This window comes from Trachemys scripta, chromosome 22 (genome assembly GCF_013100865.1).
Source record: "Trachemys scripta elegans isolate TJP31775 chromosome 22, CAS_Tse_1.0, whole genome shotgun sequence".
Lineage (NCBI taxonomy): Eukaryota > Metazoa > Chordata > Testudines > Emydidae > Trachemys > Trachemys scripta.
In genome coordinates this window covers 4,976,153-5,002,836 of record NC_048319.1, presented here as the reverse complement: position 1 = coordinate 5,002,836, position 26,684 = coordinate 4,976,153, and the positions used below count along the sequence as shown (strand labels likewise).

The window sequence follows — 26,684 nt, the reverse complement described above, 5'->3', positions numbered from 1 at the left end:
TTCACAGGTGGGTGAGTCACTTCACCGTTCTGTTTTCCCACACCCTACTGAGTCTGTGACAGAAACAGAAACAGTGTCAGGGGCCTGACTGTAAATCCCCTCTGTTAACCATCACACTGCATTGCTTTCCTCACTGCCTGGCCCAATAAAAAATCATTTTTCCTTTTATTCTGCAGAGATATTGGCAGTTACTGTAGCATTTAACACCCGTCATGAAATAGGGACAAAGCCTTCGCTGTAAGATTTGTGGGATGGCTTGGAATGTATTAGCTAGATACATTGCATATCACAAGGGAGCTGAAACGACACAGCCAGTAAGCTACTGGTTCAAAGCCAGTGGTTTTTCCCCAACCCAAATGAAGGCTGTTGCCAAATACAGGATTAGTGGAAGGGAAAACCAGAAAGGTCTCCCATGACCTACCTCTTTTCAATTGCATGGAGGAATTCATCAAACGCTCTGAAAGGGGTTCCCTCCCCCCAGATCCCTAGCCGGCTCATGTAAATCATGTTTTTTGGCTCAGAGGCACCTGTATGAAGAGAATGTGCTATTAGCAAAGACACAACTATAAATAGTTTTACCTCAGGAAACCTCTTCAAGTGACGGGCAGCAGGCCTCAAGTGAACCCTCACTCTGGAGAGCTTAGAAACATATGTAAGCATTTTAAAAAGGAGGGTTATTCCTCACACTTCCACAGTGCCTTTCAGCAGAGGCTTCAGGGAGCTTTACAAACGCTAATCCTCACAATACACCCATCAGGTCAGCGTTACTATACAGATGAATAAACAGGCAGAGGGAAGTTAAAGTGACTTGCCCAAAGATCACATGGCAGATCAGTGGCAGAGTTGGGAACCGAATCTAGGAGTCCTGCTTTGCCGTCCTTTGCGTTAAGATGAAACACGGGATTAGAGCATCTGATGCTTCATCACACCCTCTAGGAGCGTCCATTTCTGCTGTTTAAAATTGAATTTTACAACATGTGTTTTTTTATCAGCCCCATAGCAGTTAACCTGGGCTATGGACATCTTCCGCGTGGGGAGGACTGGAGCATTGGGCAGCTTCTGCATGTTTCTACCTGGGGTCTTGGGAATGACATGGTACAGACTCTAACCTGTGGCACTGGCGTAGACGACCCTAGCTCCAGGCAGTTTGTTCTGAAGGTCCAACACTGCTTTGCCCATTTTAGTGGAGCTGGCATTTTTGGCTTTGTGGCATTCATCAAACACAATCTGCAAGGGAATGTTCGTCAAGGAGAAAGGACGCGCAGTCTGCTACGGGAATACAAATAAATACTAATGCTGATAATGGCTGGGCGAAGAGAGAAAAATACGATCCACGTCCCTCCGGTGGAACTGAACCTCCATCAAACACTCAGCGTGTGGCCTTGTACTTCACTCTCCCCGGGCGCCGGCTTTCCAAAGTCTGTGGTAAATCTCCACCCTGTTATTTCCTATTGAATGATGCCCCACTACCCAAACACATGCCAAGGGGGATAAAAGCTGAAAATGCTTGTTACTCAAATACACCCCTGACTCTCCCCGTGCTCCCCCGCTGGCACTCTCACTAGGGGGATTTTCAAATGGGCCTCAGTAACACAAAGTCTAGTGACTTTTAATGGGAACTGTGCTCCTAAATCACTTCGATTTTTCTGAAATGCCCACCCGTTCCACAGCTACACTGTTTTCTGGAGAACTGAGGGCTTCCCCCCCCCCCCCCCCGCTCCTTACACCACTGGAACATCCACCACAAGCCCCAAGCGGATAGCCGTGCTCTCGGTGATCTTTGTTCACTTTGGAAGCACAATTACAAGCATGTTGCTATTTCTCTAGGATACAACTCCGTCGAAGTTCTCCCTGCACCAGTCCAAAATCTGCTTTAATCGCGTCCTGTGCTGTCCGCCTGCCTGGCTTTCACCAATCAGAGCAGAATAAGTGGCAAACAGGACTCCTTCTGAGGTAGCTGTGTCACCATATTTAATCTACAGGGGGAAGGAAAAAGAAAGAGGACACTTACAACACTATTTATAGCTCATTTGATTCCATCCCCTGTCCAAACCCAAAACTGGTGAAGGCAGATGACTTTTTAATGTGACGATACAGGGCGTACACATCTGCTTTTTATAAGCAATTGCCACATCACAGAGCCCATATGGGAAGAGAGTGGGGAAGAAAACCTGGTAATAACTGACTTCTTTAATGCTAGTATTTGGCACAGAGATGCCATGATGAGGGGACTTTAAATTCCTACATATATCCCTCCAATCGTCAGCATGTGCGCACCTCCGCATGCATTTTAACGAAGAGTGGAAACTTTACTTGGACTTCAATTTCTTGGCTGACCGAAGTCACTTAATTCTTTTTAATCAATGGCGTAGAATGCTTAAACTGTTTTTATTTTAAATATCCTCTCCTCTGGTTTGTTTCCTTTTTTAGAGATGGCTTCCTGTTTGACTGAGGGGGAGATTATTGTTTAGCTTCCAGGACCATTAGACTTCATCTGTAACTAAGTTAATTATAGGAAGGAAAAAGATACCCCTCAATTTGAAGAAAGTGCTATTCAGAGCCCTTTAGATTCTGAGGACACAGTGGGCTCAATGGACTAATTGGTTGATTTAAGAGGTTCTGACCACACGCGCCTTCTATTGATTTAAATGGGAATTGTGGGGGCTCGATGCCTCTGAAAATCAGGCCACAAGCGTTCTGAGAAACTAGCAGGCAGCTCGACAGGTTCAAGCTGGTTGTGAATGATCTGGAGACTAGAACAGGGGTATGGAATATCTTGCTGAACAATTACTACTTAGCACTGGCAGTTTCCTTTAAGCGGCAATTTAATTTTCATGCCTGCTTGACACTGACCGTTAAAAGGAGACGGTTAAGAGATGCACTAACTTAGCTGGATTGAAATTAGATGCATGTTTAGAGAGTCCACAGCACTGCATGCTTGGCAGCCCTACAGGGAGAAAACTTGGATTTGTATGTCCCTCTTCCCCAACAAGATCAGAAAAGGGCAGGCCCGCTGACAGGGGTCGAGGGCCTGGGCAATTTAAAAGGGCCTGGGGGCCCCCGGCCACTACAGCGGCAACCCCAAGCCCTTTTAAATTGCCCACGTGGGCAGCAGGACAGACTCCTAGGTGCGTGCGGGGTGGTACCGGTGGCGGCAAAGGCAGCCGGGCAGGCATGTGGAAGCCCTGGCTGTGCCGGAAGAGCACACTCAGCAGCGCAGCTGGCAGCTCGCTAGGCACCAGCCAGCGCAGGCGGCAGCAGCTCGCTGGGCACCAGACATGCAGACCACGTCCGCGCAGGCTACGGGCCCATTGACTGTTCTTCCCTGGGGCCTGGAATTGCCGAATAATAAGGTCTTAACAATACAGCTGTACCAGGTCCAACATTTGCCATTACAAAACCACTCCAGGAACAATAAACATGATGCACACGCCACGTGGCCCTGCCACTACACTCGCGTTGAGCCTCTGCTTAGATTTGCAGAAATCAAAGTTCCCAAAGCAACACAGGAGCATCACACGTATGTAAATACGGCAGGAGAGGCTACAGTGGAAACAGCACAGGGCAAGGACAGTAACAATAACCAGGCCACTGATTGCTATTGTCTGTAGCACGAACACGACACGCAGGCAAGGACGGGTGAGTCATATGCTTTGTTTAGGATCATTTCACCTACCAGCTGCCAGTAATGGGCTTCCTCCCTCCCTCACCAAAAAAATGGTCTTGAATTCTCCTCCCTACCTTGTTTAAAGCATGTACAGGAATGTTGGGGGCATCAATGTCCTTCAGGTCTCTTTCAGCATCATACTTGAGATCATTGGAGACGCTGAACCTAAAAGAAAGCAGAGGAGCTGGTTGTTTTGAGGAGGAGACAGCCTGTGTAGAGTTTAGTGCACCTGCAAGTATGAGATCAATAGTTCTGACTACAGACACTGGAGGTGTAGCAAAACTTCCCATGCACCTCAAAACAAGATACTACAGCAGCCTCGAGTCCTGAACAGGAACTGCCATTTGTGACAAGATGTGCAGGGATTCTGCACTACAAACCCATCTGTTAGGGGCTTGATTCTGCACTACACATGGCCAGGGATATCTCCCCTCGACTTCAAAGGGAGTAGGAACAGGCTCTAATGTCCTCTCCACTTGGTCCGGGATTTGCCTCTCCAAAGTGTTGTACTAACAATGATTAATCCTCACATCTCCCCTGCAGTGTAAATCTTTTCAGCAGACAGGCACAGAGAGGTGGAAATGACTTGCCCAAGGCCACAGAGTGAGTCAGCTACAAAGCTGGCACTCAGGAATTCCTGGCGCCTGGCCTTAAGTTAACTCTCCAAGCTCTTACAGTAAAGAAAGGAAACTTACCACAGAGATTTCTTCCTGCCCTTCAGATAATTTTCAAAGATGATCCCGGCAACTGTCCTGCCCTTTCCAACCCCAGCACCATCCCCAATGAGGAACCCAGCTCGCTGCCCGTTGGGTAGTAAAACTTCATGTTGCTGCAAATTCAAAACCAGAATTAGGAATTAACCCTGATTCGCCCTTTGCTAGCGCCTTTCATCTGAGGAGCTCAGAGCACCTCACCAATTAACCCTCACAGCTCCCACGGAGGCAGGTCTTGCAAACGTCTCAAAGTAAACTGAAGCCTGGAGAGTTAAGTGACAACACAGCGGCAGAGCAGGGAATAGGTCCTCAGGGCCTGATCGTCAGACGTGCTGAGCACCCGCAATTCCAGCTGAAGTCAATGGGAGCAGAGGGCACTTGGCACCTTTGAAAATCAGGTCCCATGAGTCTTCACTCCCAGTCCCCCTGCTTTAGACAACACGCCCTTATACAAGGCATTTCAAATCTGTGTCCAAATCCAATGCTTCCAAGTTCTATTTTCTATGCAAGAGGCTATTTGGAAACTCAGCTGAACAAGTTATTTAAGAATGGCACAGTGTATTTTTATTACTATCTGCCCATGGAAGAGAGCTGAGCAAGGTGGATCTGGCGTACCTGGCAGGCATAAACGATGGCCTCCAGCTGTAGTGCAGAGAGTAACCCGTTGTCGGCAACTGAGCTCGGAAGGGACAGGGTATAGGTAATGTCAGGCGGGGGAACGCTGGAGAGAGTGCTTGTTTCAACCACGCGGTCCGGGTGCTGCTTCCCAATCTTAGCTGGAAGGGAGACACAGGAAACAGTCAAATAACTGATGTTTGCACTTCTATGGAGCATTTTGTCCAAGGACCTCAAAGCACTTCACAAACTTCCCAACACCCGAGTGCTAAGCGTTATCCCCATCTTCCAGAGGGGGAACTGAGGCAAAGAGGTTAAGTGACTTCCCCAAGGCCAGTCAGCCAGCAGCAGAGTTGGGAATAGAACAAAGAGGTCCTGACGATATGTTTCTTCTAAACACTGCCCCCTTTGCTCCCTTTGGCAAAAGGATTCCTGGGAATCCCCAATATCACCAGCCCCCTTTTTTCCAGGGGAAAATGGAGATGGCTGAAAATCTGCTCGGCCCCACCCTCGATAAAACGCCACGGCCAGGTTTGCTGTTAAACCAGGGAGACCGCAGAGAGCGGAACAGCACACGGGCTCAGGTAAGCTGGCCTGCAAAGCTTAGCTACAAAAATGTGCATGTGGGGGCTGCAATGCAACGCCACCGTCCTCCGCTGCAGAAACCAGGGAATCTGGCCGAGCAGCAAGGGCTCCGAAATCAGCGTCCCACATCGGACAGCGAGGCAAAACGAAAAGGCTGCCACGCCGCTCACATTTTGACGGTACATAATCTGCATAGGTCTCCGTGTGCCCCAACTCCTCCGTTTCTTCCTCATCACCTTCGTCATCCTCCTCCACCGGAGTCTGCGACTGAAATGACACATGATGTGGATTGAATATTAACATCCCACAGAGCTTTGGACGTGTAGTATTAGGTACATGCCAAGTACCATCATTTAAAGCCTCCCATCCCAAGCACACAAACTTGCCTCTCAACTTCAACTCGTCTCATTGATACAACACAGCAGCACAGGGCAAACTGACTGAGAGGGCCTCTCCCATGTGGTCCAGTAACTGTATTGCAAGCCACCTTTACAGCCCAGTCCATACTGTACTAGGGAGCAGTGATAAGAGCAGTTTCTAAGACTTTGGTTTGGCTGGCCAGTGTGAGCAGGACCCAACTGTGCTCTAACTTGAGCTACACAAGGGATCGAAACCAGTTGAGAACACAGCCTGATCCCACCTACCGTGGGTGCCAAACCACATCATTTAAAACCAGAATAGCCTTTAAATACTGTTCGCTAATGTGGTTTAGAGCTCAATTGTAGAGGAAGCAGATATCACTCCCTCAAATCAGTGAAGCTCCAATGAGGGAAATGTAAGACTCTGTGGGGGAAGGGCGGTGGCTAGAGAAACATCTGACTGATTCTTCAATCATGGCTTTTCCAGGGGAGACCTTTAGCCAGATCTTTTTTTTTCATATCTGGGTAAGTGCCTCGTGCCTGTTCCCGCAGAGTCAGATGCTCTTCCTCACCTGATAGCTTATGAGGAGTGGGGTGTTTGGGGGATGGTCTTCCAAACTTTCTAAGCCTGTGAACGGTCTGCTGGGAGAGAACAGCTGGAATAGAAAACACACATCTGAGAAAGCAGCTTTAATACCCATCCATCCAAACCAACAGTGACAGGTCATGAAAGGAAAGCACAAAAACAATCCACTTTTGTCCTGTGCCCAGGACTGAGGTACTTATGTATTACAGTGGCTTGATTTGCTCGGCATGCCTCTTCCAAGTTGTGTGTCACACGCACGCTGGAGAACTAGCCAAGATGGATATTTTCCCATGAAGAGTGAGAACGTTGTGTGTGTGCAGGCAGACATGGCGAGACGTGTGCTTCCTTCCACGATGTGAATGTGCCTGCAAGATGGCAGTCTTTCCTACAACGTCGTAACAGCCGCATGTGTGTTAAAACGGGTCATCTTGAAACGCCACGTTTGCCCTCAAACACTGAACTCCTCAGGGCGTAGCCTTGTCTTTGACGTGCTGTGTTTATTCACCCGCCTTCCACTCGTTAATGAATTATATGTACAAATCCTGCCACTCTCAGAGGATTTATAAGGCAAATATCCCTTTCAGCATCTGACTGGTGTTCTCAAGGGCACCATGAGTTCTCTCTGCAGTGGGAATGATTAAGATTGATCTGCATGCATGAACAGAAGGCTGTTTTCCTATCTGTCTTGGAAGCAGCTCTGTAGAAACCTGCTGCACCATTCCCGAAACATTGTGGTTTAAGACTCTAAAGTGGTGCTGCAGGTTTTCTCAGCGCTTCCTGCTCATTGGCACCATTCTGCACTGGGGAACTCAACCAGGAACCCTCAGAGTCATCAACCAATGGGATCATACTGCAGTATGGGATAGCTGGAGATCTCTGGATGAAAAGTGCTACGTCAGAGCTCATTATTGTCATAACATCTGCAGGCACCAGACCACAACTAGTAAAGAGGGCTCCCAAGACACTTCCAGCTGGGAAGACACAATTGATGAGAACCTTTTTCTGGCTCTACACTACCAAAATCATACTGGAATTTCCTGAAAGGAAGAACAAAGTCAAGCCAGCAAATCATGGAGTCTAAAAGTAATCAACTGCTCCATAAGCAACATTGCTTCCAATTTACAGTCAGAGACGGGTGCCAAGCCTATACAGACAGACACCCTCCAAAGGCAGAAGTGAGCCATTGGAAGGCCAGAAGCAAACACTCTGTAATTGTTTACTAAGAAAGAAAGCAAGCAAGCAAGCAAGAAATTGTCCTTCATTACTGGAAGCCTGAGTCAGATTTACCAGAAAGAAGCTGGCAGAGATGTTTCCAGTGCCACGAAAGCTGGAGAGCAGGTACAAAAGTTTCTACTCAGGCGCTAGAAAAGACTCAGATCTCCTCATACCATTGGAATGGAAGGGCAGAGCTCTGACAAGGAAAGATGATTCTTTATTGCAAAGATAACCCAGATCTTTCCCTGACTCATGGCATCTTCAACGTATAAACCGTATAAGCTCAGATATACCAATATGGCTGTTGCGCACAGCTCTCACTGGTGCCCCTAGATCTTCATCTCAGGTGGAACAGTGTCCTAAAGAAAGTGATGGATGTCCCACTGCTTGGGGCATTTAATAATAACTGGTAGCGGAGTCGGCTCTAGGCACCAGCGCTCCAAGCATGTGCTTGGGGTGGCACTTTCCAAGGGGCGGCACTCCGGCTCCTTTTTTTTTTTTTTTTTTTTGGCTTGGGGCGCAAAAAGCCGGGAGCCAGCCCTGAGCAGAGGTGAGCTGCGGCGGTGGGAGGCGCGGGGAGGGCCGCAAGAAGTAACCCGGGGGGGGGGGGGAAGGAACCGCTCACCCCCCAAGCTCACCACCACCTCCTCCCCCGAGCGCGCCGCCACTCCGCTTCTCCCCCTCCCCCCCAGGCAAGCCTGGGATGGAGGGGTAGGAGGGGAAATGCAGTGCGCCCAGGGGAGGAGGTGGGGCCGGGGATTTGGTGGGGGGGGCCCACGGGAAAATTTTTTTGCTTGGGGCAGCAAAAAACTTGGAGCCGGCCCTGACTGGTAGAGACATTAGAAAATGTACACCAGGGAACAATCCTGCAGTGATAAGGAGTTGGACTGGATGACCTAATAGGCCAGTTCCAACTCTAATTTCTACAATTCCTCCCCTTCTCTCTTCCGATCCACCCACTAGTTTACTCCTCTCTGTAACATATGTTCCATGTAGGAGAACACTGTGTAAAAGAGATACACTCCACATATAAGAACAGAGGGAAGAATGCAGGAGAGATGCCCACTTAATAAAGCAACTGACAACGGAATCACTGAATCTTCATTTTATTCAATTTTTTCCCTCCTTACCTTATTTTATTTCCCTTTTGTGCCTGTCTCACTAACACTACAATAGAAAATGAAATTGTCAGTTGACTCCTCTCTGTATAAATATTACTCCTCTGGATCTGGCAGGGAGGAAGGGTCTCTGTTTTTAAAAAGTGCCTTGAATGATCACCATTACTAAAATGCATTGACTGGTCACGAAAACTCCAGCTGCAGGCTTCAAAGGGTTAATCTTTGCTTTACTGATTTGAAGAACTCAAGGGGTTCTTTTGAAATGTTTGTGAAAAATCATATTAGACTGCAATGAGTATTTTAAAATGACATTTCACAATCCCCGGACAAATTATGCAAGTGTGTTTTGTCTGCTGAATGCCTAAGATATTTTGCAGGGTGGTTTTTCCTTCCCACTGTCCCTCTTCCTGAAATGATAAAACAGAACTAACGTGTCGTTATAAACGCCTCTTCCCCCTATTAGTTGTAACATCTCATCCGGGATGGGCAAATAAGGCCTGTCATGGAGTTCATCTATTCCCCCTTCTCAGGGGTGTAGTCAACCACATTTTGAATGGAGGCTGTATATACAGCATATGGGATCAGAGTTTATCAGTGAAGCTTAGAAATGCAGAGTCTAATTGTGAAGTGTTTCCCAAATGTTCTTCCTCTCACGCTGAGTAGGCACCCTCCCCCACTAAAAGGCAACAGATGTAAAATTGAAAAAAGGAAATGCTCTTTACGTAACCTATCATTCGCTTGTGGAACTCACTGCCACATGACATCATTGACGCAGAGAGCTTAGTAAGATTTTAAAGAGGATTAAATACAATGAGAGATTCTATTGCTATGTCAATATGAAAAAAAATAAAAGGTCAAACCCTCATGTTTCAAGGCATAAACTAACTACTAACTGATAGGGAGCTTATTCCAGAACTGTCTGCCAGGCATCTTCTTGCACCTTTTCTGAAGCATCTGGTCCTAGTCACCGTCAGAGATTGGACCCTGGACTAGCAGGACCAGCAATGCAATTCCCATAAGCAGAGTGCATGCAGCAGCCTGGGACGTGTCAAAGGAGGATGCTGGCTGGTACTGCCTCACTAGCCTTCACTTGTAAAAACTTCCAAAGTTAACACATCAGACATTACGAGCTTTGAATTTAGACAATGAAATTTACAAATGTCCTAACAATGTTTCACGGCTTTATCTTGTTTCTACGGAAACAGATATTTGATCAACCAAAATGGAATAAAATCACCACATCAGAACTGATTAGGATCATGTCAGGCTGAGTTATTCCTGACATCACACAACTGATAGCTCACTTTTATACTGCAGCTCTGTTAAAGCAGTATATGGCTATGCAGAAGCAAAAACATCTGCAGTCTTATGGAATATTAATATTATTGTGGTATGAATAAATACACAGGGGGAGATTATTCACATGACGCTTATCTTGCAACAATCATACAAGCAATGTCATAAACTCACATTATCATGTGCTGAATGTTAAAATTAAATCTTTCGTCTCATGCTCTTGCAATACATCGCTCCCTTGTCGTCTTTAATATAATGAAAATTATGTACTGAAAATTCAGATAAAAAAACTCTACCACTCAGTGCTCTCTATCAGGTAATCTATTTTGCCAGTATACTGCGAATTATAGCCACCTATGCAAAAATGAAACTGAAATCCTGATGGAGCATGTACTAAATTAACTCATTCCGTGAGGAAATGCTGGGAACAATCGATAAAAAAAACCCTCAGAATACAGAGAGCAAAGATAAAACAATGTTCAAAACAACCAGTTATTTTTCCCACAAGGAAGTGACTGACAAATGGAACTCCACTGAGCTAATTGTCCTGTTATGAACCCAATCAGTGGGAAGGAAGGTGATGGCTCAGGGTGGTAATTTTAATTGGCAGACAGGAAGATATAAATGGCAGCATCCAACAGTAACAGTGGCGATTGTTCTGACAAAGTGTTAGTTTCACACACCCACAAAACATTACCCATTTCTCTTGCTTTCTTTGTGCTGCTCAGCATATTATTATTGTATATCTTGTACATGAAGACTGTTCACATGTCAAATCCTGAACTCAGTTTATGTGTTTAGAAAACACACACTCGCAGGAGCTACATTCTTAACAGTGTTTTAAGCTTCCAAGTTAAAAAAATAAATGAAAGAATGGGCACAATAAGACATCAACAACTTCAATGCATCCAAGTGTGGCCCCTTCAGACATTTCTTTGATTAAAATGATTCAGCTCTTCCTTTCCCCTCAAGCTTCTTGTGCTCTAGGTTCAAACTTGTCTAGTTACCGACCTATCTTCAGCTATGTCTACACTACAAGCTAGGGCTACGAGTCACGTTTGCACACTTGAGCTAGCGTAAGTACAAATAGCAGCGTAAACGTGGTAGCAGTGAGTACAAACTCACCTGAAACCGGTGGGTATGCTTGAAGAGAGCATGTCAGAGTTACAGTTTAAGGCCAGAAGAGACCACCAGATAATCTAGTCTGAACTCCTATATATTACAGGCCACCAACATCATCCATCACCTACACACTGAACTAAAGACTGAGCATGGGAATCACACCCCTAGCTCGTATTGCAGACATAGCCTTAGATTAGCGGTTCTCAAATTGTGGATTGGGACCCCAAAGTATGTTGCGACCCAGTTTTAATGGGTTCGCCAAGGCTGGCGTCAGACTTGCTTTCCACAGGGATCTGTATGACAGCAAACAGAGGACAGTGGTGTACCGGGAAACCGAAAGTGCATGGTAGTGAGCACTCACTACAAAATCAAAACTAGAGATTTCTCACATTTCTATGCTACCAGTTCATCTAACTCAGGGCCGGCTCTGGCTTTTTTGCCGCCCCCCCTGTGGCTCCGCTCTCCCCCAAGCGGCCAGAGTGCAGGGGGCAGGGCGGCGAGAGGGCAGTGAGCCCCAGCCAGGGGGAGGGCAGCGAGCCCGGCCGTGGCCCCGCTCTCCCCGGGGGGCGGAGCGCCGCGCTGCCCCCCTCCAGGTGCCGCCCCAAGCACAAGCTTGGTGGGCTGGTGCCTGGAGCCGGCCCTGATCTAACTATCCAAACTCCTCCCCAATACCAGTGGCTGATACCAGGTTGTACAATAATAAATGAGCAGTACTAATTAACTGGATGGAAAGGAGGGAGTGGGATGTTGTTTAATGGGCAGCCACAGTAAAAACTAGAGTGTTTTGGGACCACACTCAAACCAATATAGGGTTTGAATTTTACTGCTGTCACAAAAGAAGAAATATTTGCCATAGAAAAGGAATGTATGATAGACCTAGGTACTGGGACAGCTCACTGTAGCATAACGATCTAGCCGAAAATATTTCTAATGGACCCAACACAACAATACACTGTAGCTACCCTGCATACGGGCAGCGTGGTGGCTGAATGTTCTAAGTACACACTTTCACTGGGATGCTGAACATACCTACCTGACCGGGCTGTGGGGAGGCTAAGCTAATGTTTGTACAGTGCTTTGAAAGAGTGCAAAGTATTATTTACAGGTGTGTCCTAACATTCCACTGATTTCAATGGACTACGCCAGTGGAACAAGTGCAATGGAGGACCCACAATGAAGAGGTTCAAAATCAGGGACTGAACCTATTTTAAGCTGGAGCCCTTTGAAATGTCATTAGAATGGGGTGTCCAGAGCCCTCCCTGGGACACTGAATCAGCTTCACTGGCAGCAGAACTTCATTTGGGTCTGAAGGGAGGGTTGCTTCACCCCTAATGGATTTCCTAGGTCCTGGGGCAGCTGTTTGGTAGGAGAACTGTAAGATCAGGCCTCGAGGTTTGAATTTCTGAGTGGGGAGGAAAGGAGAGGGACTTTCACTGACCTCTATTTGGTTTGGTTGCGACGTGTTTATATCCCAAATTGTTGGCACATGGTTCAGGCTGTCGGCGGGCAGGAAGTCCTGAGCATCGGCAATGTCGGAGAGGGAGTCCGCGGGGGATGAGAAGAGGGAGTTGTTGGAGAGCTCATCGAGGTATGAAGAATCCTGAAATGGAAAGAAAAGCCCTTGGTTACAGGAGACGGTAAGAAGGTGCTTCCAAGGTTCTGCCTTGCACTCATGTTTGATTTCAGAGTATTAAATGGACAGCGTTGTTACATCCACGCTCCATGGTGCTTCGAAACGAACTGGTAAACCAGGACAGCTATCCAGAGAAGCGGGGTTTAAATCTATAATCCCAGTTTCTTGACACAGTAGGAAAAACTGCTGGTGCAATGTACAGGAACCCAAGTTAGACTCTTTGGAAACACTTTTAGATTGTGACTCTCCAAGTGCAGATCAGCATGAGAGAGGCTCAGAGGACAGGACAGCACCAGTCACTCTGATCTTCGTATTTAATGAAAAACTACTGAGCACTAGTGAAAGGTGCCAAATCTAAAGTCCTCTATGTAGCCACAAAATAGGTACAGCATACACAGCAACAGCACTAACTATTCTCCCATCCCAACATGACACCACCTATCAATTATCATTATTTGTATTACAATAGCACCTAGAGACCCCAGCCAAGATCAGAACCCCCATCGTACCACGTGCTGCACCAGAATTTAGCAAGAGACAGTCCTGCCACAAAAAGCTTACAGTCTAAGCAGACAAATCAGTAAAAGGGAGGATTATCATCCCCATTTTACAGCTGGGGAACAGAGGCCCAGAATGACGAAGTGACTTGCCCAAGGTCACGCAGGGAGTCTGTGGCAGAACTGAGAATAGAACTCAGGTCTCCTAAGTCCCAGTCCAGGGCCTTGCCCCCAAGGCCTCCCCTTCCTCAAGCTGGACAAGAAGGGAGCATCTTTCAGTTAAGGGGTCATTCTCCATTCTTAATCATTCCTTGGTGTGTCTGCTGAGACTGCCCATGATAGCTCTACCAAGAACTGGAATGAGCCCCACCACGTGCCGTTTACAATCCTCTCCACTTCTCCATCCAGCTCCTTATTTGGTTGTCTGATCTCCAAATAGGCATGAGAACCAAAAGCCAAGAATGCAGGTCTAAACAGAGAGCCTATTGGAAAACTTGCACAGAACTCTACCCCCCTACACAATGCCTGACCCTAGCCATTGACTTCAGTCACTCACTCTCGCCATTAAATCTCTCTGTAAAATATGGAGGCGAAGGTCAGCCTTCTGTTCACCTTACCGCAATTTCTCTTAAAGTGCCGGGCTATGCCGTCCAGTTCTCAGGTAGAGAAGTGTCAGTGTTCCGCAGGGACTGCGGGATGGACCAAGGGGCCCTTCCGCCTCTACCATGAGGAGTCTGCCAATATAAACAGCTTGCTATTTCTTGTGAGAGGAGGGACATTTGTAGACATGATGACAATTTAGGCCCTTTGCTGCTGCTAGGACAGATAACGAAATGTTTGTGGTGGCACCCCAGTATGGCTGCCAACGGGTCTCTGATATGAGGAGTCATTGCACTTCATTTCCAGTTAAAGGCCTGTTTTCTACTGATCTAGCTGCAGAACAGGAAGGCAGCCAAAGGGTTTTAAAGTCCTAGCCCTGACGCAGAATCATGAACAGTTGAATTCCCTTGGGTTATTCCTGAGGGTTTCTGGCCAAGAGCTAGGGAAAACTCTCTCCTGATTGCTATTTTGCAGTATTTCAAACCAGCAGGACTTTTCCTTTCATTCCCTTCCGAGATAATGTCTGATTTGGCTCCCTGTAGCAACACTGGAGCTGTAGGTGCGGTAGCCAGCAGCTGACATGTTGATCCCAGTACCCAAAGTAAGAGAGGCTGTGGGAATGGTGAGTAAACTGCGGATTACTGAAGCACTGATGGGGTACAGGCATGGGAGTAGCGATTACACTCCACTTTTAGACGGGTACTCCCAGTCTGACTGGGTCAATTCTTGTTAATGGACAGCTCTTACCAGTCTTCCTCCCCAACGAGGGACGCTCAGGCACCCGTTTAGGGTTCTAGCTCTTAACAGTCCTGTGGCTGCGTTTTGGGTCACCCAGCACCAGGCGTTTTCAAAAACTGAATTCAACATTTGGGTTTGTCACGTTGGAAATAAACAGTCTCCAGAAACAAGAGTCACACTCCGGGGTAACAACAAGGAAAGTATCTGGGTAAGTACCACCGTTGATATCCTTCTCCTAGACCAGACGCAGGATCACCTTGTCCCTTCAGAGAGACTCCATACCACAGGAATTGGCCTCCAGCTGTGCACTGACGTACAGAAGTGTTCTGGGCCCGCCAGTTCTGCTCCTAACAGAATGGGAGCTAGCTGAACAATACAAGGCGCTGACACCCCGGTCCAACCACACAAAGCTATAGGAGCATGAGGCCAGGTTCAAGGACTACTCCAGTCTCTCCCACAACAGCAAAAAGCCCTTCCTGTAATATAGTATGGGGCTTAACTAAAGAATTGCAGGATAGTCGATGCTGTATTGAAGCTAGAGTTATTCATACAATTAAGGTATTTTTAAGTTAACCTCCCGTCTCTCAAGATCTGTGTCACCTTCAAATATCCCACCTAATTCCAATCCCCCGCAATGACACCTGCTGAGCACCTCAACCTTCCATGCTGCCGAAATGTGTCAAGTCACCTCACTGCTTTTCCTCTTTCCCAACTCTCACTTCCAAGAACAAATCCCACTGGAGTGTAATGGTCCCTGCTGCTTGGGACCACCATCAAAATCTAGCCTCCTGTACTAGATCTGCAACCCTGGAAAAAGCAAAGATATGGGCCATGTACAATTTATGGAAGTGAAACCCCCCCAGTGCAACAATTGTTCTGTCCATTCAGAGGCACAAAAACAAGTGTGTGAGAATTCTTCTCTATATAATCAGTTCCAGCAGTTCCAAGTATTTAACACATCAGGGCCTATGCAATGAATGAAGAAGTGAGGGTTGGATAGAACCTCTAAGAAGTAGCTCTCAGTGCCATGAGTGCACATGATGCTGCCCAAAAAGGAAACCTGCACCAATTTCAGGTGGCTCAATGATTTTGCAGAAGTTACTCTCAGAACACCAGCTAATTGGCAAGCAGTTGTGCTTCCCTATATGTCTACACAGCACTTAGCACATACAAGTAAGTGAGGGGAGAGATTTTTCTCCTAGAACTTCCCAGTCCAGAAATCCATAGCTACAGCGATGGGGTCTGCCTTTGTTCTGTCCACGTGGAGTAGGATAACCATGGCTAAAATGGCCAGTCCTGAGACACGGCTGTGCTATTTTCAGTAATTCTTTAAAAGATCCTGAATGCAAACACAGACGAGCCCAACCCAGGACAGGTCATTTCAGGTGAATCACTTGGTATGTGTCTGGAAGGGAGAAAAGCAGACACCTGCTCCTGGTAATCTTTTATAGCGCAGGGGCTGTTTGCAAGTTACTGAGCCACACAGCACGGTGTGAATCTGTAGCACGGCAGTTTGCCTCGCAGTAACATCCTGCGTGGACACTACTCTAGCGCAGTGAAAGTCCCAGAGTGCAGCTTAGCAGATTGCTTCAAAGTGCAGTTTGCTAAGCTGTGCGCCGGGATTTTCACTGAAGTGTTCACACATATTCATACCCTGGCTTGCCTCGCCTTAATTTGTTGTGTAGATGAGCCCTCAGCTAACGCAAGGAGGTGCAACCAAGTTCATGTTCACATTACACAATGTGAGAACAAGATCAACATTGCAACCCTGGTTTGGAATCTGGGAGATGGACAGGGATTTGCTGAAAGCCACAGAGCTAAATGATAAGCATCTGTGTTTGTGTTCTCAGAAGGAGAGTTGGCATGGGGCTGACCTCACCTCAGACGAGAAAGGGCAAAAAGGACAGGAGCTGTGGGGCACTGGATGTAAGAACTATTTTGTTTACACAGTGGTTCTCCAATATTTTTTACATTGCCCCTCTCACAGATGGATCCACCTCAGTGCTTAATTCAACACTTTTCAATCCGAGGACCCCACTCGGTTCCCAACCTACAGCATGGGAACAACTGCAGCGTGGTCTCCAGGCATGAGCATGGGGCTAGAAGTCCGTAGGTCTTGGCTGTGCCGCTTACTCATTGTTTAGCCTTGGACAAGTCACTTCAACTTTGTCTCCACTTCCTCATCTGTAAAATACGGATCCTGCTCCGTATCTCCCACCTCCCATAGGTGGTGTGAGAATTAGTTAATATTAATGCAGTGCTTTGAGCACAGGGGCGGATCTAGGTTTTTTGCCGCCCCAAGCACGGCAGGCAGGAGGCTTTCGGCGGTGTGCTGTCACGTGGATTCGGTGGCATGCCTGTGGGAGGTCCGCCAGTGCCGTGCCTTTGGCGTCCCCGCTGCCGAATTGCCGCCGAAGCCGCGGGACCGGAGGACCTTCCGCAGACATGCCGCTGAAAGCCGCCTGCCTGCCACCCTCACAGCGACCGGCAGGCCGCCCCCCATGGCTTGCCGCCCCAGGCATGCGCTTGCTGCGCTGGTGCCTGGAGCCGCCCCTGTTTGAGCATAAATATTAGGTTAACATAGGTAACAAAAACATCAGTGAAATTTACAGGTCTCGTGCAGCACCCTGCACGCTGCATCAACCCCCTTGTGCCAGCTCCCAAGCCACTACTGCCTGCATTCCAGGGCCCCAGGAAAACTCACTTCTTCCACAACACTCCCAAGAGCCAAGCTAAATGATAATAAAACTCCTCTTCTTCTAGACTTCCCAGCACTGTCCCTCTTCCCTGATCCTCTCACACTGTAGCTCTGGGGGCAGGGAGTATTTTTATTTGTGTCTGAGATAGTGCTGAGCACAGGGTAAACACTTCAGAGGTGCACTCATTCCCTTTGGATCAGGCCCATACTGAACAGGAACACAGCACTTCTTGTGGCTCCTGCCCCGTAGCAACCTACTGACCAAGAATAACTTAGCAGAGAAGTTAGCAATGGAGACAGAGTCTGCCCCCTTCCCTTGTTCCAGCCAGTGCAGGACTGTTCCCTGTCCCTAAACAACACTCTCCAAGGGCTAATCTAACTGTCTAGTTTTAAATGCCACATGATGAGGCTTAGTATGTTAGATGATCAAAATGAATCGCAAGAAGAAAAGGAATACACAGTAAAGTACAATTTACAAGAGTAAAAGTGTCCTTTGGGGCCAGCCCTTATTGACTAGTGAATATCCATCCTGAATACGACTGTCCTAGTCACAGCGAGGGGATAAGCAAGCAGTGATAGCAGAGGACTTTATTTTATATAAGGAAAACTGATAAATGCCAAGGAATTCTAGGACATGTCCTCAATCTTCAAAGCAAAAGCCCTACTCATAGGAATCACACCAGGAACTCGCCTGAGCAAGCAGGACACGACAGCAAACGCCACGGTCACATGCCAGCGACAGCCAGGGCCAAGGAGACATCCCAGCTAGGTGAGTTTTATTAATTTGTTTTCCCTCCGGAAGGGGATCAACTCAGGAGCACACGTTCGCAAACACATGTGGCAGAAGTGGAGCAGAAAAAAAAGAGAGAAGGAAGGGACAGCAAGGGCACAGGAGAGCTGCAGCTATGAAGGCAGATAGCGCAGCCATTGCTGGTGAGCCCTGAGGGAGCAGAGTGACAGGTGGGCGCTCACCATGCGATCTGCTGAACGCTTACCCCGCAGCAGGACCAGCACCCAGACATGAGTGAGCTCATTGGGTCTTCCTGACGCGAACCCCCTTTGCCCAGCCTCTGGTGACTAACCCATCCAACTCTTTGCTGGTCACTTTGGGCTGAGATGGGGAATAGGAAATTAACTCCAATGTCCGAAATATTAGTGTTGAAAATGACCTCTTGGGCTCATGCTAGATTTCTGCCCCCTGGGGCTCACAATGTAATTCAGGCAGATGGAATACGCCAGTTTGTTTAAATGAAAAATAGACCCACACACTTGCTTTGTGCACCTTCAGTATCAGCAATTCCACAACCTGCCTTGGCAGGTTATGCCATCGTCTCATGCGGAGCTCCGGGAACTATTCTAGTTTCCAGGGACAGAAAGCAAAGGAAAGGACTCTAGTTAATTAAACGCACCTTACAACGGCACGACTGTGCTGCTGCAGCCCCACCATTGTAAGGTGCACTCTGTAGCCGCTCTTTATCGCCAGGCGAGCTCTCTCCCGGTGACAAAATAAAAACCACCTCCAACGAGGAGCGGTAGTTTCATCCCCGGGAGCGCGGCTCCCGCCGATGAAGCACTGTCCACCGGTGCTTTTCGTCGTTCACATCCCTGAGCTTTACAAATTTTAACAATGGAAGTGCCAGTGTAGACTTGCCCACAGCCAACAGCTTGTGAAAAGCAGAGAAGGAGGGTCAGAGTTTAAATCCCGTGAAGCATCCCCTTCTGCTATGTGACTGTTCTAACTGGGATACATCTAGCACCCCCCATAAAAGGGCGTTATCACCTGGCAATGAGAAGGAGTTTAATCTATGCTGGCTCCAGGGAGCGCTTTAGTAGAAAGGTGTTAAATCCTGGAGAAGCAGCTGGGAAAAGCTGGAAAAAAGACTGGGCGGTGGGTCGGGAGGGGACCAGGACACAGATGGTTAAGTTAACAGTGGAGGGTAGGGAAGTCACAGCAACAGAGGTGCAGCAAGGACTGAAAAGAGGAGTAGGTTCCAAGCTTCTGACACACAAGATCCCTGATTTGGAAAGAGTGTTGTGTGCTGTGCTGCCTTTTGCCCCTCTGGACATGGGTAGTGGCTGAGCACTGTAAGTCCTTTTGTTGGTGAAATGGCCTAACACCCTACAGTGGCCTGGACAAGGACCCACTTAATCCTTCAGGACTTGAAAGGGTGCTTATTTTGTTCTGCTCCAGGCTGACTAGTAGTAGTTAGCATAGAGGTGGGCCAACTACGGCCCATGGGCCACGTCCGGCCCGCGGGACCGTCCTGCCTGGCCCCTGAGCTCCTGGCCAGGGAGGCTGGCCCCTGACCCCTCCTCTGCTCTCTCCCCTCCATCACAGAGCCACGCCGCCGTGTGGGCAGCACTCTGGGCGGAAGAGCTGCGCGCTCCTGCCAAGCAGAGTGGCAGCGTGTCTGGCTCCGGCCGGCGTAGCAGCCAGACATGCTGCTCTGCATGGTAAATGGGCTGGGGGGTTGTATAAGGGGTGGGTGGTCCCGGCGGGCAGTCAGGGGACAGGGAGCGGTTGAATGGGGCAGAGGTTCTGGGGGGGCGGTCAGAGGACAGGGGGGTTTGGATAGGTGTGGGGTCCCAGGGGGCCTGTCAGGGGGCGGGGGTGTGGATGGGGTCAGGGCAGTCAGGGGACTGGGAGCAGGGGGGTTGGATAGGGGGTGGGATCCCAGGGGGCAGTTAGAGGTGGGGGGGTCCCGGGAGGGGGCAGTTAGGGGACAAGGAGCAGGGGGTGGGAAGTGGGAGGGGGCGGATAGGGGGCAGGGGCCAGGCTGTTTGGAGAGGCACAGCCTTCCCTACTCGACCCTCCATCCAGTTTCGCAATTGCAAAACACCAATGTGGCCCTCGGGCCAAAAAGTTTGCCCATCCAAGGTAGCACCTCTCATCAGAGTAGACACTTTTTAGTGATACTTTTTTCCATTTTACAGAAAGAGAAACTGAAGCAGATGGAATTCTTAGGATTTATCTAATGCAGGCAAATTGGGCTGGAATAAGATAGGCTGTGAATTTAAAAGCACCACAGCTATTCCAGAATAACTCTCCGTGTGGACAGTTCTATTCTGGAATAAGAGTGTCCTTTTCTGGATTAGTTTAATCCACTTCCAGAGTCTGGACTGCAAATTCTGGATGAGCCAGTTACGAGTGGGCTTTTCGGCAGGACGTTATAAGGGAGATAGGCAGGACTGCGTGTCCCTGATCTTTACATTGTGGCATTACAAGCTCATCAGCTCATTCTGGGCAAGCGCAGAGAATGTCTGTTTCTGAATTTAATTTCTGAATCCACTGCCTCCTGGCACAGATTTTCCCCAGTTTTTCCTATAGCAATGATAGGACGACGGACACGGAAACAAAAGCTTTTCTGGTGAAGAAGTTCAGAACTAACAGTTCTGCAAGTTACATAAGTAGTGGGAGTTTATAGGAGTGCAGTCAAAGGGCAACCCCCCTGTATAGCACGTTAACCATTTAATAGAGTTTCACAAGGGGTGAACAGTAAGTCAATGGGGAAATATAGCTAGGAAGATGCTGGCCATATAAACTCTCCAACATGTTCTATATTTACAACAAAGCTCAAATAGGTACAATTCACTGTTTTATTAATGTTCACAAAGTGCTTTGAGCACCTCAGTTCAAAGGTGGTTTAGTAACAGGCTAGTTACCTGACTGCCTTCTGATTATTTCAGATTCCCAGTTCAGCTGTGGAAGGTATTAATGATGTACCGCATTCTGGCTAGTTTCTGACACTTTCCCAAAATGGATAAGTTATCGAAAGCAAGAATTGATTCACTCTTGAGAAAGTGATCAGAGGGAATAAGTGTAAAAGAAATGTAGTTACACCTCTTTCTCCTCGCCACTAGAGCTCCGGTTTCTACTTCCTCAAAGCAAATGTTCATTAAAATAAATGAAAGAACAGGTGAAATCTAACTATAGAAAGTGTGTGCACCTAAAAATATTTTATGACCACAAACCCATTGGTATGAAAGGTTTATTTATTGGCAATCTCTCCCCATAAACAGAGGAAACATACTTCTTTTGCACAACAGTAGTCAGTTCCTCTATACTAAGACAGCACAACACCTGTTCCATTTGGTCTTTTAAAATAATAATAATAAAAAAAAAAAAACAGCACAACACAAAAGCTAAAAAGCCAGTCAGCTAGAATTCTGTTTCTAAAGAACAAAGTACGCACACTGGATTTCAGATTACTTTTTAATTTCTCCTTCTAACTTACTGAGCTGCAACTTGCCTGTGCAGTTAAGAGGAAGTTTTCTAGCCATGAAAATCAAAGTCCTTCCAACCATAATGCTATAAACTCGCAGTCCTGGTTTGATTGGTAAGTGCTTCTCTGCCCTTCTTTATAAATGTTCTGAATTCGGAATAAAACTCTTGAAAGCCTTTAGGGTTAAAAAAAAATAGATTAATCTTCCATACTGCTTCCCTTCCTCAAAGTTTCTCAGTTAGTTCCAGAATTCTGACCGGTTAGGAGTGATCCGTGTGTTTTGAATATTTTAGCATAATACAGAGTGCATCTTAAAAATACTAATCCTTTTCTTACCCCCTTACATCAAGAACTGTGGCTCTGAAATTCTACTATCTATGTATAAACAGGCACAAACATTCACAATAGCAGCTAAAAGATGCCTATCCTGCAAACACAATGCAAACTATCAAGTGAAAAGAGGTAAATGTTACCTTGTAGAGAGATGAAAACTTTAGCCAAAATTGCATTTGGGACATTTTAAAACTGCATTCAACTCGTTGCCAGAAGAGAACTGGGGCAAAACAATGAGCCGTGCTTTTTCAGTACATAACGGAGAAAGATCCTCGTTCATGACAGCAGCAGCGGCAGCAGCCAGAGAAAGATCTCATGAAGGTTTAAAGAAATGTCACACGCCAAAGTAAGGAGTGAAAATGGTGGAAAAAAAGCCAGTCCATACAGTGCGGCTGTCCTAAGCCTGTAGAAATTTGCATACAGTGTTTAGTCATGAAGCAGAGTGCTCTTACTTCCTCTAAGTACGGGAGCTGACTTTCAGGAAATGATGCCTGCTTGGTAAGTCAGTGAAATTACTGGCAGTGCGATGAGAATTACTGTATGTGGTGTAATTCAACCACAGATACACTGTAAACAAAGCTGAGCTCCTCGATGGGCTCCGTTTGACTTGGGACAGAAGCAAAGTCTATGTCGAGTACTTATCTGTTTAATAAGCCAGCGCATAGCTCATCTCTTTCCCCCCCCCCCCCCTTTCAAGCCCAGTCTGAGAAAAAATGCTAGCTTGGACAAAAGAAAAACATCTGCCTTTTTGTTTGTTTTCCCTTTTCTCAGAGATTTAGGGGTTCAGATGAACCTGCCCAGAGCTGAATTCCCTTCCTTACTCGCCCGCCTGTCCCTCAACAAAAATACGGTAGGGATTCCTTAGTTAATGGTGTGCTCTGAATGGTTATGATTTTACACACATACACATACCCCCTTCCCTTTTCAAATACTTCATTTTGAGCTTTCTGCAGCTTTGCTGGTTAAGTAAAGATATTACTACTAGGGATGACCTGTTTCTGCTGCGGGGTGGAGAAAGTAGAGAAGGAAAGGGGACTAGAAGGAGGCATCTAAACAGGATTTCACTACAACAACTTTAACAAGAGACTGCCCTAAAAAAAAGGTAGATGCCAAAAGGAGAAGTAAAATGTTACTTGCAAAGTTTTATGGTACGAGGAACCTGTCGTTTGAACGTATCTGTTCGGTTTTGGGGAACAGAACGGGATGCATCTGTGCGCTTCTCCCCAGAGAGATTAATAACAGCACTCTGACAGATCAAAGTCTGGAGCAAGGGACAGTATTACAGCTCCTTCAATGCCTTGCAAAGTGGGAGTGAAACACTTCATTTCCTCCAAATTGAGATCCACACCTGATTAACTTCACCTTGCCCACATCCGCTTTATTGTTCTGGCTCACTGTGTGGGAACCGAATTCCATGTGGGTGAAAAGCCAGAGGCACAGATCCAGCAGCGATAGTGCGTTCACTAGATATGCAGCTCTCTACTAAATACTCTTAACCAGCTGTGCCGGTAAGGGAGTTTTAGTTACCTGGCTGAACAAGCTGTTATATAGCATGTCTCTCAGCCTGATGAGCACGGAAACCAATGATTGGTATTCTGGATGGAAATCCCCTCATCCTTCCCCTCACCAGCAGGACACTTTTCAAAACCGCATCAGACTGAAATCGCACTTATGGTTTTCCTGTGCTGGATTTGGAGGTTCGGAGACTGTATGGCAAAGGTGGAAGAGAAACACCTGACAAAAGTTTCCTGGCTCAGCGGGAAACATCAGGAGTAAATGGGCTTTTAGCCACATGCAAGAAACTTCTGGAAAAGGCCAACTTATTGAAATGGCACTTCTCACGAAAGCAAACAGCCAGAGAGTGAGCGTCTGTGTTTGGAATGAGGGGATCCTGGGTCAAGAGATTGGCAGAAAAGGCAAACTATCCAGGGGACCTGTGGAAGAGGGGAAGTGTGTCTGAGACCTGAGATGCATACAATAGACTGGTCTCCTCTATCCTCTAATGATTTTGAGAATCAGGAGGACACATGCTATATGGAACAGATTCTTTTCTGTGGAGGATCCTCTGCTACAGAACATCCTGCCACTGGAGATCCCAATGAGACACAATCTTGTGAAACCTGAGGGTACGTCTACACTTACCGGCAGGTCCGGCGGCAGGCAATCGATGTTCTGGGATCGGTTTATCGCGTCTGGTTTAGATGTGATAAATCGATCCCAGATCGATACCGGAAGTGCTCGCTGTCGACGCCAGTACTCCAGCTCGGCGAGAGGAGTACGCGGCATCGACGGGGGAGCCTCCGCGCCGCGTCTGGACCCGCGGTAAGTTCGGACTAAGGTACTTCGAATTCAGCTACGTTATTAACGTAGCTGAATTTGCGTACCTTAGTCCGAAGTGGGGGGTTAGTGGGGACCAGGCCTGAGTTTCAGGTCAAGATACATTTCTTCAGGAGTATGCCCAATAACAGACATGTGCAACATTCCAAACCTGGAAAATCACTTATAGGACCTCCACTTGAGAAGGCACCTTAAAATAGGAAGGAGAGCTAGGTTTGTTGTTTGGGTATATAATTGTGACACTTATATGGTGCTTCAGTGTCACGCTGGCAGGTGTATTAGAATTGAATCTAGAATAGAGATTCGAGCCCTATTGTACAAAATGCCTGTCCTGGAATACTCTTCCCCATTAACTAGGTAGGAAAGGAAAATGTCTTTCCTTTGGTGCTCTGTGGCACCAGATCTCTGGCTGTAGTCTCATACAGAAGAGCAGGTGACAAGGAAAAGAAGAGGAGGGGTTGCTTAAGCAGCAGCCACTTTTGTGATGAGGAAGAAAGATGCCATCTCAAGTCCTCTGTAAGGTTTCTCAGCATAAAGGAGGATGAATTTGCATGGATTTCACTCTTTCACAAACAAACAAAAAGAGTGGGAACTGGATAGGAATAGAGTGGGTTGAGGGGGTGACAGGTTCTGTGGGTTGAGGGGAAGCTGAAGAATTTGGTTTTTGTACGCAGCTGGGTTTGGGTAGAAAAAGGCAGTTAAGTATGCCCCTGCTGCTTATGTCAGTCAACTGTATTTTTTAATCACCTAGTAGAGGTCCTAGAGCTCGGAAAAGGTGCTTTAGTGACTATATGCTGGAATAGAGAGAGATCAAATAAATTTAAAAGCAAGTCTTAATCACTGAGACTTGCTGCCGGTAACTGAATTGCTTTGTGCACTAGATTAAACCACTACCTCCTGTCTAATATGTGAAACTACAGACCACCAAGGTCTTGCTACTTACACAACTCTTGAAAATAAGGTGGGCTATTTCCTGTTTTTTAACTCTCAGTGGACAAATGAGACAAAATGAAAGCCACAAAAGTTTAGCATCAAGATGAAGTGAAACTATTTACAAATATTTTTCACAAGTTATCAAGATTGCTAATTTGATTGAATAATATTTCAATAATATAATCCCCCAGGGATAACGTAACCCATTGGGGAATAAAAACCTGGGCCTTTTACCTATCCTAAAGGTGAAGATATGCAACACCTCATCCACTTGCACATCACTGACTAATGAAGACACATGCTGATGAACTGTTCTGAGGAAATGTGGTATCCTAGTGTTGCTACCAATATTCACTTCACTCCCTAACTTCCACTGAAAAACAGAATGTAAAACCATGTTAACTGCACACACTTTCAGCTCAATGAAATATTGTTCCTCCGTCATTAAAACACTTTCGTTTACACCTCTATCCCAATATAACGCTGTCCTTGGGAGCCAAAAAAATCTTACTGCGTTATAGGTGAAACCGCATTATATCGAACTTGCTTTGATCCACCGGAGTGCACAGCCCCGCCCCCCCTGGAGCGCTGCTTTACTGCATTATATCCAAATTCGTATTATATCGGGTTGCGTTATATTGGGGATAGAAGTGTATTTGATCTATTTCCATTCCATCATCAACATTACCCTCATCAGTCTGTTGACCAACGGGCTACAGCCCAGAACACTAGTGGCATGTACAAAATTTGCTGCCATTTGCTGTGATCTGCCGGATTTTTAGTAAACAAGTTTAATATGACAAAAATCAAACAACAGCTGAGAAACTGTAAATGGGAAGACGAGGTAGCTAGTCTGTCTCCTGCACAGACAAGAGAGAGGGCCGGATTTTCAAAAGTATTTAGGTGCCTAAAGATGCAGATAAGCACCTAGCTGGATTTTCAAAATCGCCTAAACAAGTTAGGGGCCTTAACTGCATCCTTAGATGCCTAAATACCTTTGCAAATCTGGCCCATAATCCCCACAACAGAGGCAGTATTACGTGACCGGTGACCGGAAGAAAGCAGGTCCTTATTTGCCTTGAAAAATGACCAAATACTAGTTAAGGGGGGAAAGATGGCTGAAAGTTCAAGTAGCTCTGTTTTTCTTCACAACGTTGTTTTTCCAGTGGTCTGAATGATGGGATAGCATGGACTGTACATACCAGCCCTAACTTTTCCTGTTTCACTAACACTCACTCACTTTACCCAAGCTTGGTGCGAGAAATTGCTTTAATTTTTGGCAGTCTTGAACGTCAAAAAGTCACTGCTGCCTTGAATAGTAAAAATGCATGCACAATCCCCTGGTCTAATTCTGAAAGCTAAAGGAGGGGGAGAGGAAGAGAGGTGTGTGACAGATATGGCCATTTCCTGCATATC

The 26,684-nt window shown here is 46.9% G+C and overlaps 1 protein-coding gene across 3 annotated transcripts in view; it reads right to left on the bottom strand.

The window, feature by feature from the left end:
- Nucleotides 1–26,684, bottom strand: part of SBNO2 (strawberry notch homolog 2) — a 119,725-nt gene that overhangs the window by 24,452 nt on the left and 68,589 nt on the right. Inside the window, exons 1-10 of one of the 3 annotated variants that reach the window (XM_034755086.1) lie at nt 22,139–22,421; nt 12,715–12,876; nt 6,512–6,595; nt 5,751–5,847; nt 4,996–5,156; nt 4,363–4,496; nt 3,742–3,832; nt 1,833–1,976; nt 1,110–1,227; nt 422–527 (exon numbers count right to left, since the gene is read on the bottom strand). In XM_034755086.1, the coding sequence (XP_034610977.1) occupies nt 422–527; nt 1,110–1,227; nt 1,833–1,976; nt 3,742–3,832; nt 4,363–4,496; nt 4,996–5,156; nt 5,751–5,847; nt 6,512–6,595; nt 12,715–12,876; nt 22,139–22,183 (1,142 nt within the window). In that variant the 5' untranslated portion in view covers nt 22,184–22,421. Of the gene's footprint in view, nt 1–421; nt 528–1,109; nt 1,228–1,832; nt 1,977–3,741; nt 3,833–4,362; nt 4,497–4,995; nt 5,157–5,750; nt 5,848–6,511; nt 6,596–12,714; nt 12,877–22,138; nt 22,422–26,684 lie in introns of those variants that run through there. The other 2 variants (XM_034755084.1, XM_034755085.1) reach the window with 2 other exon arrangements.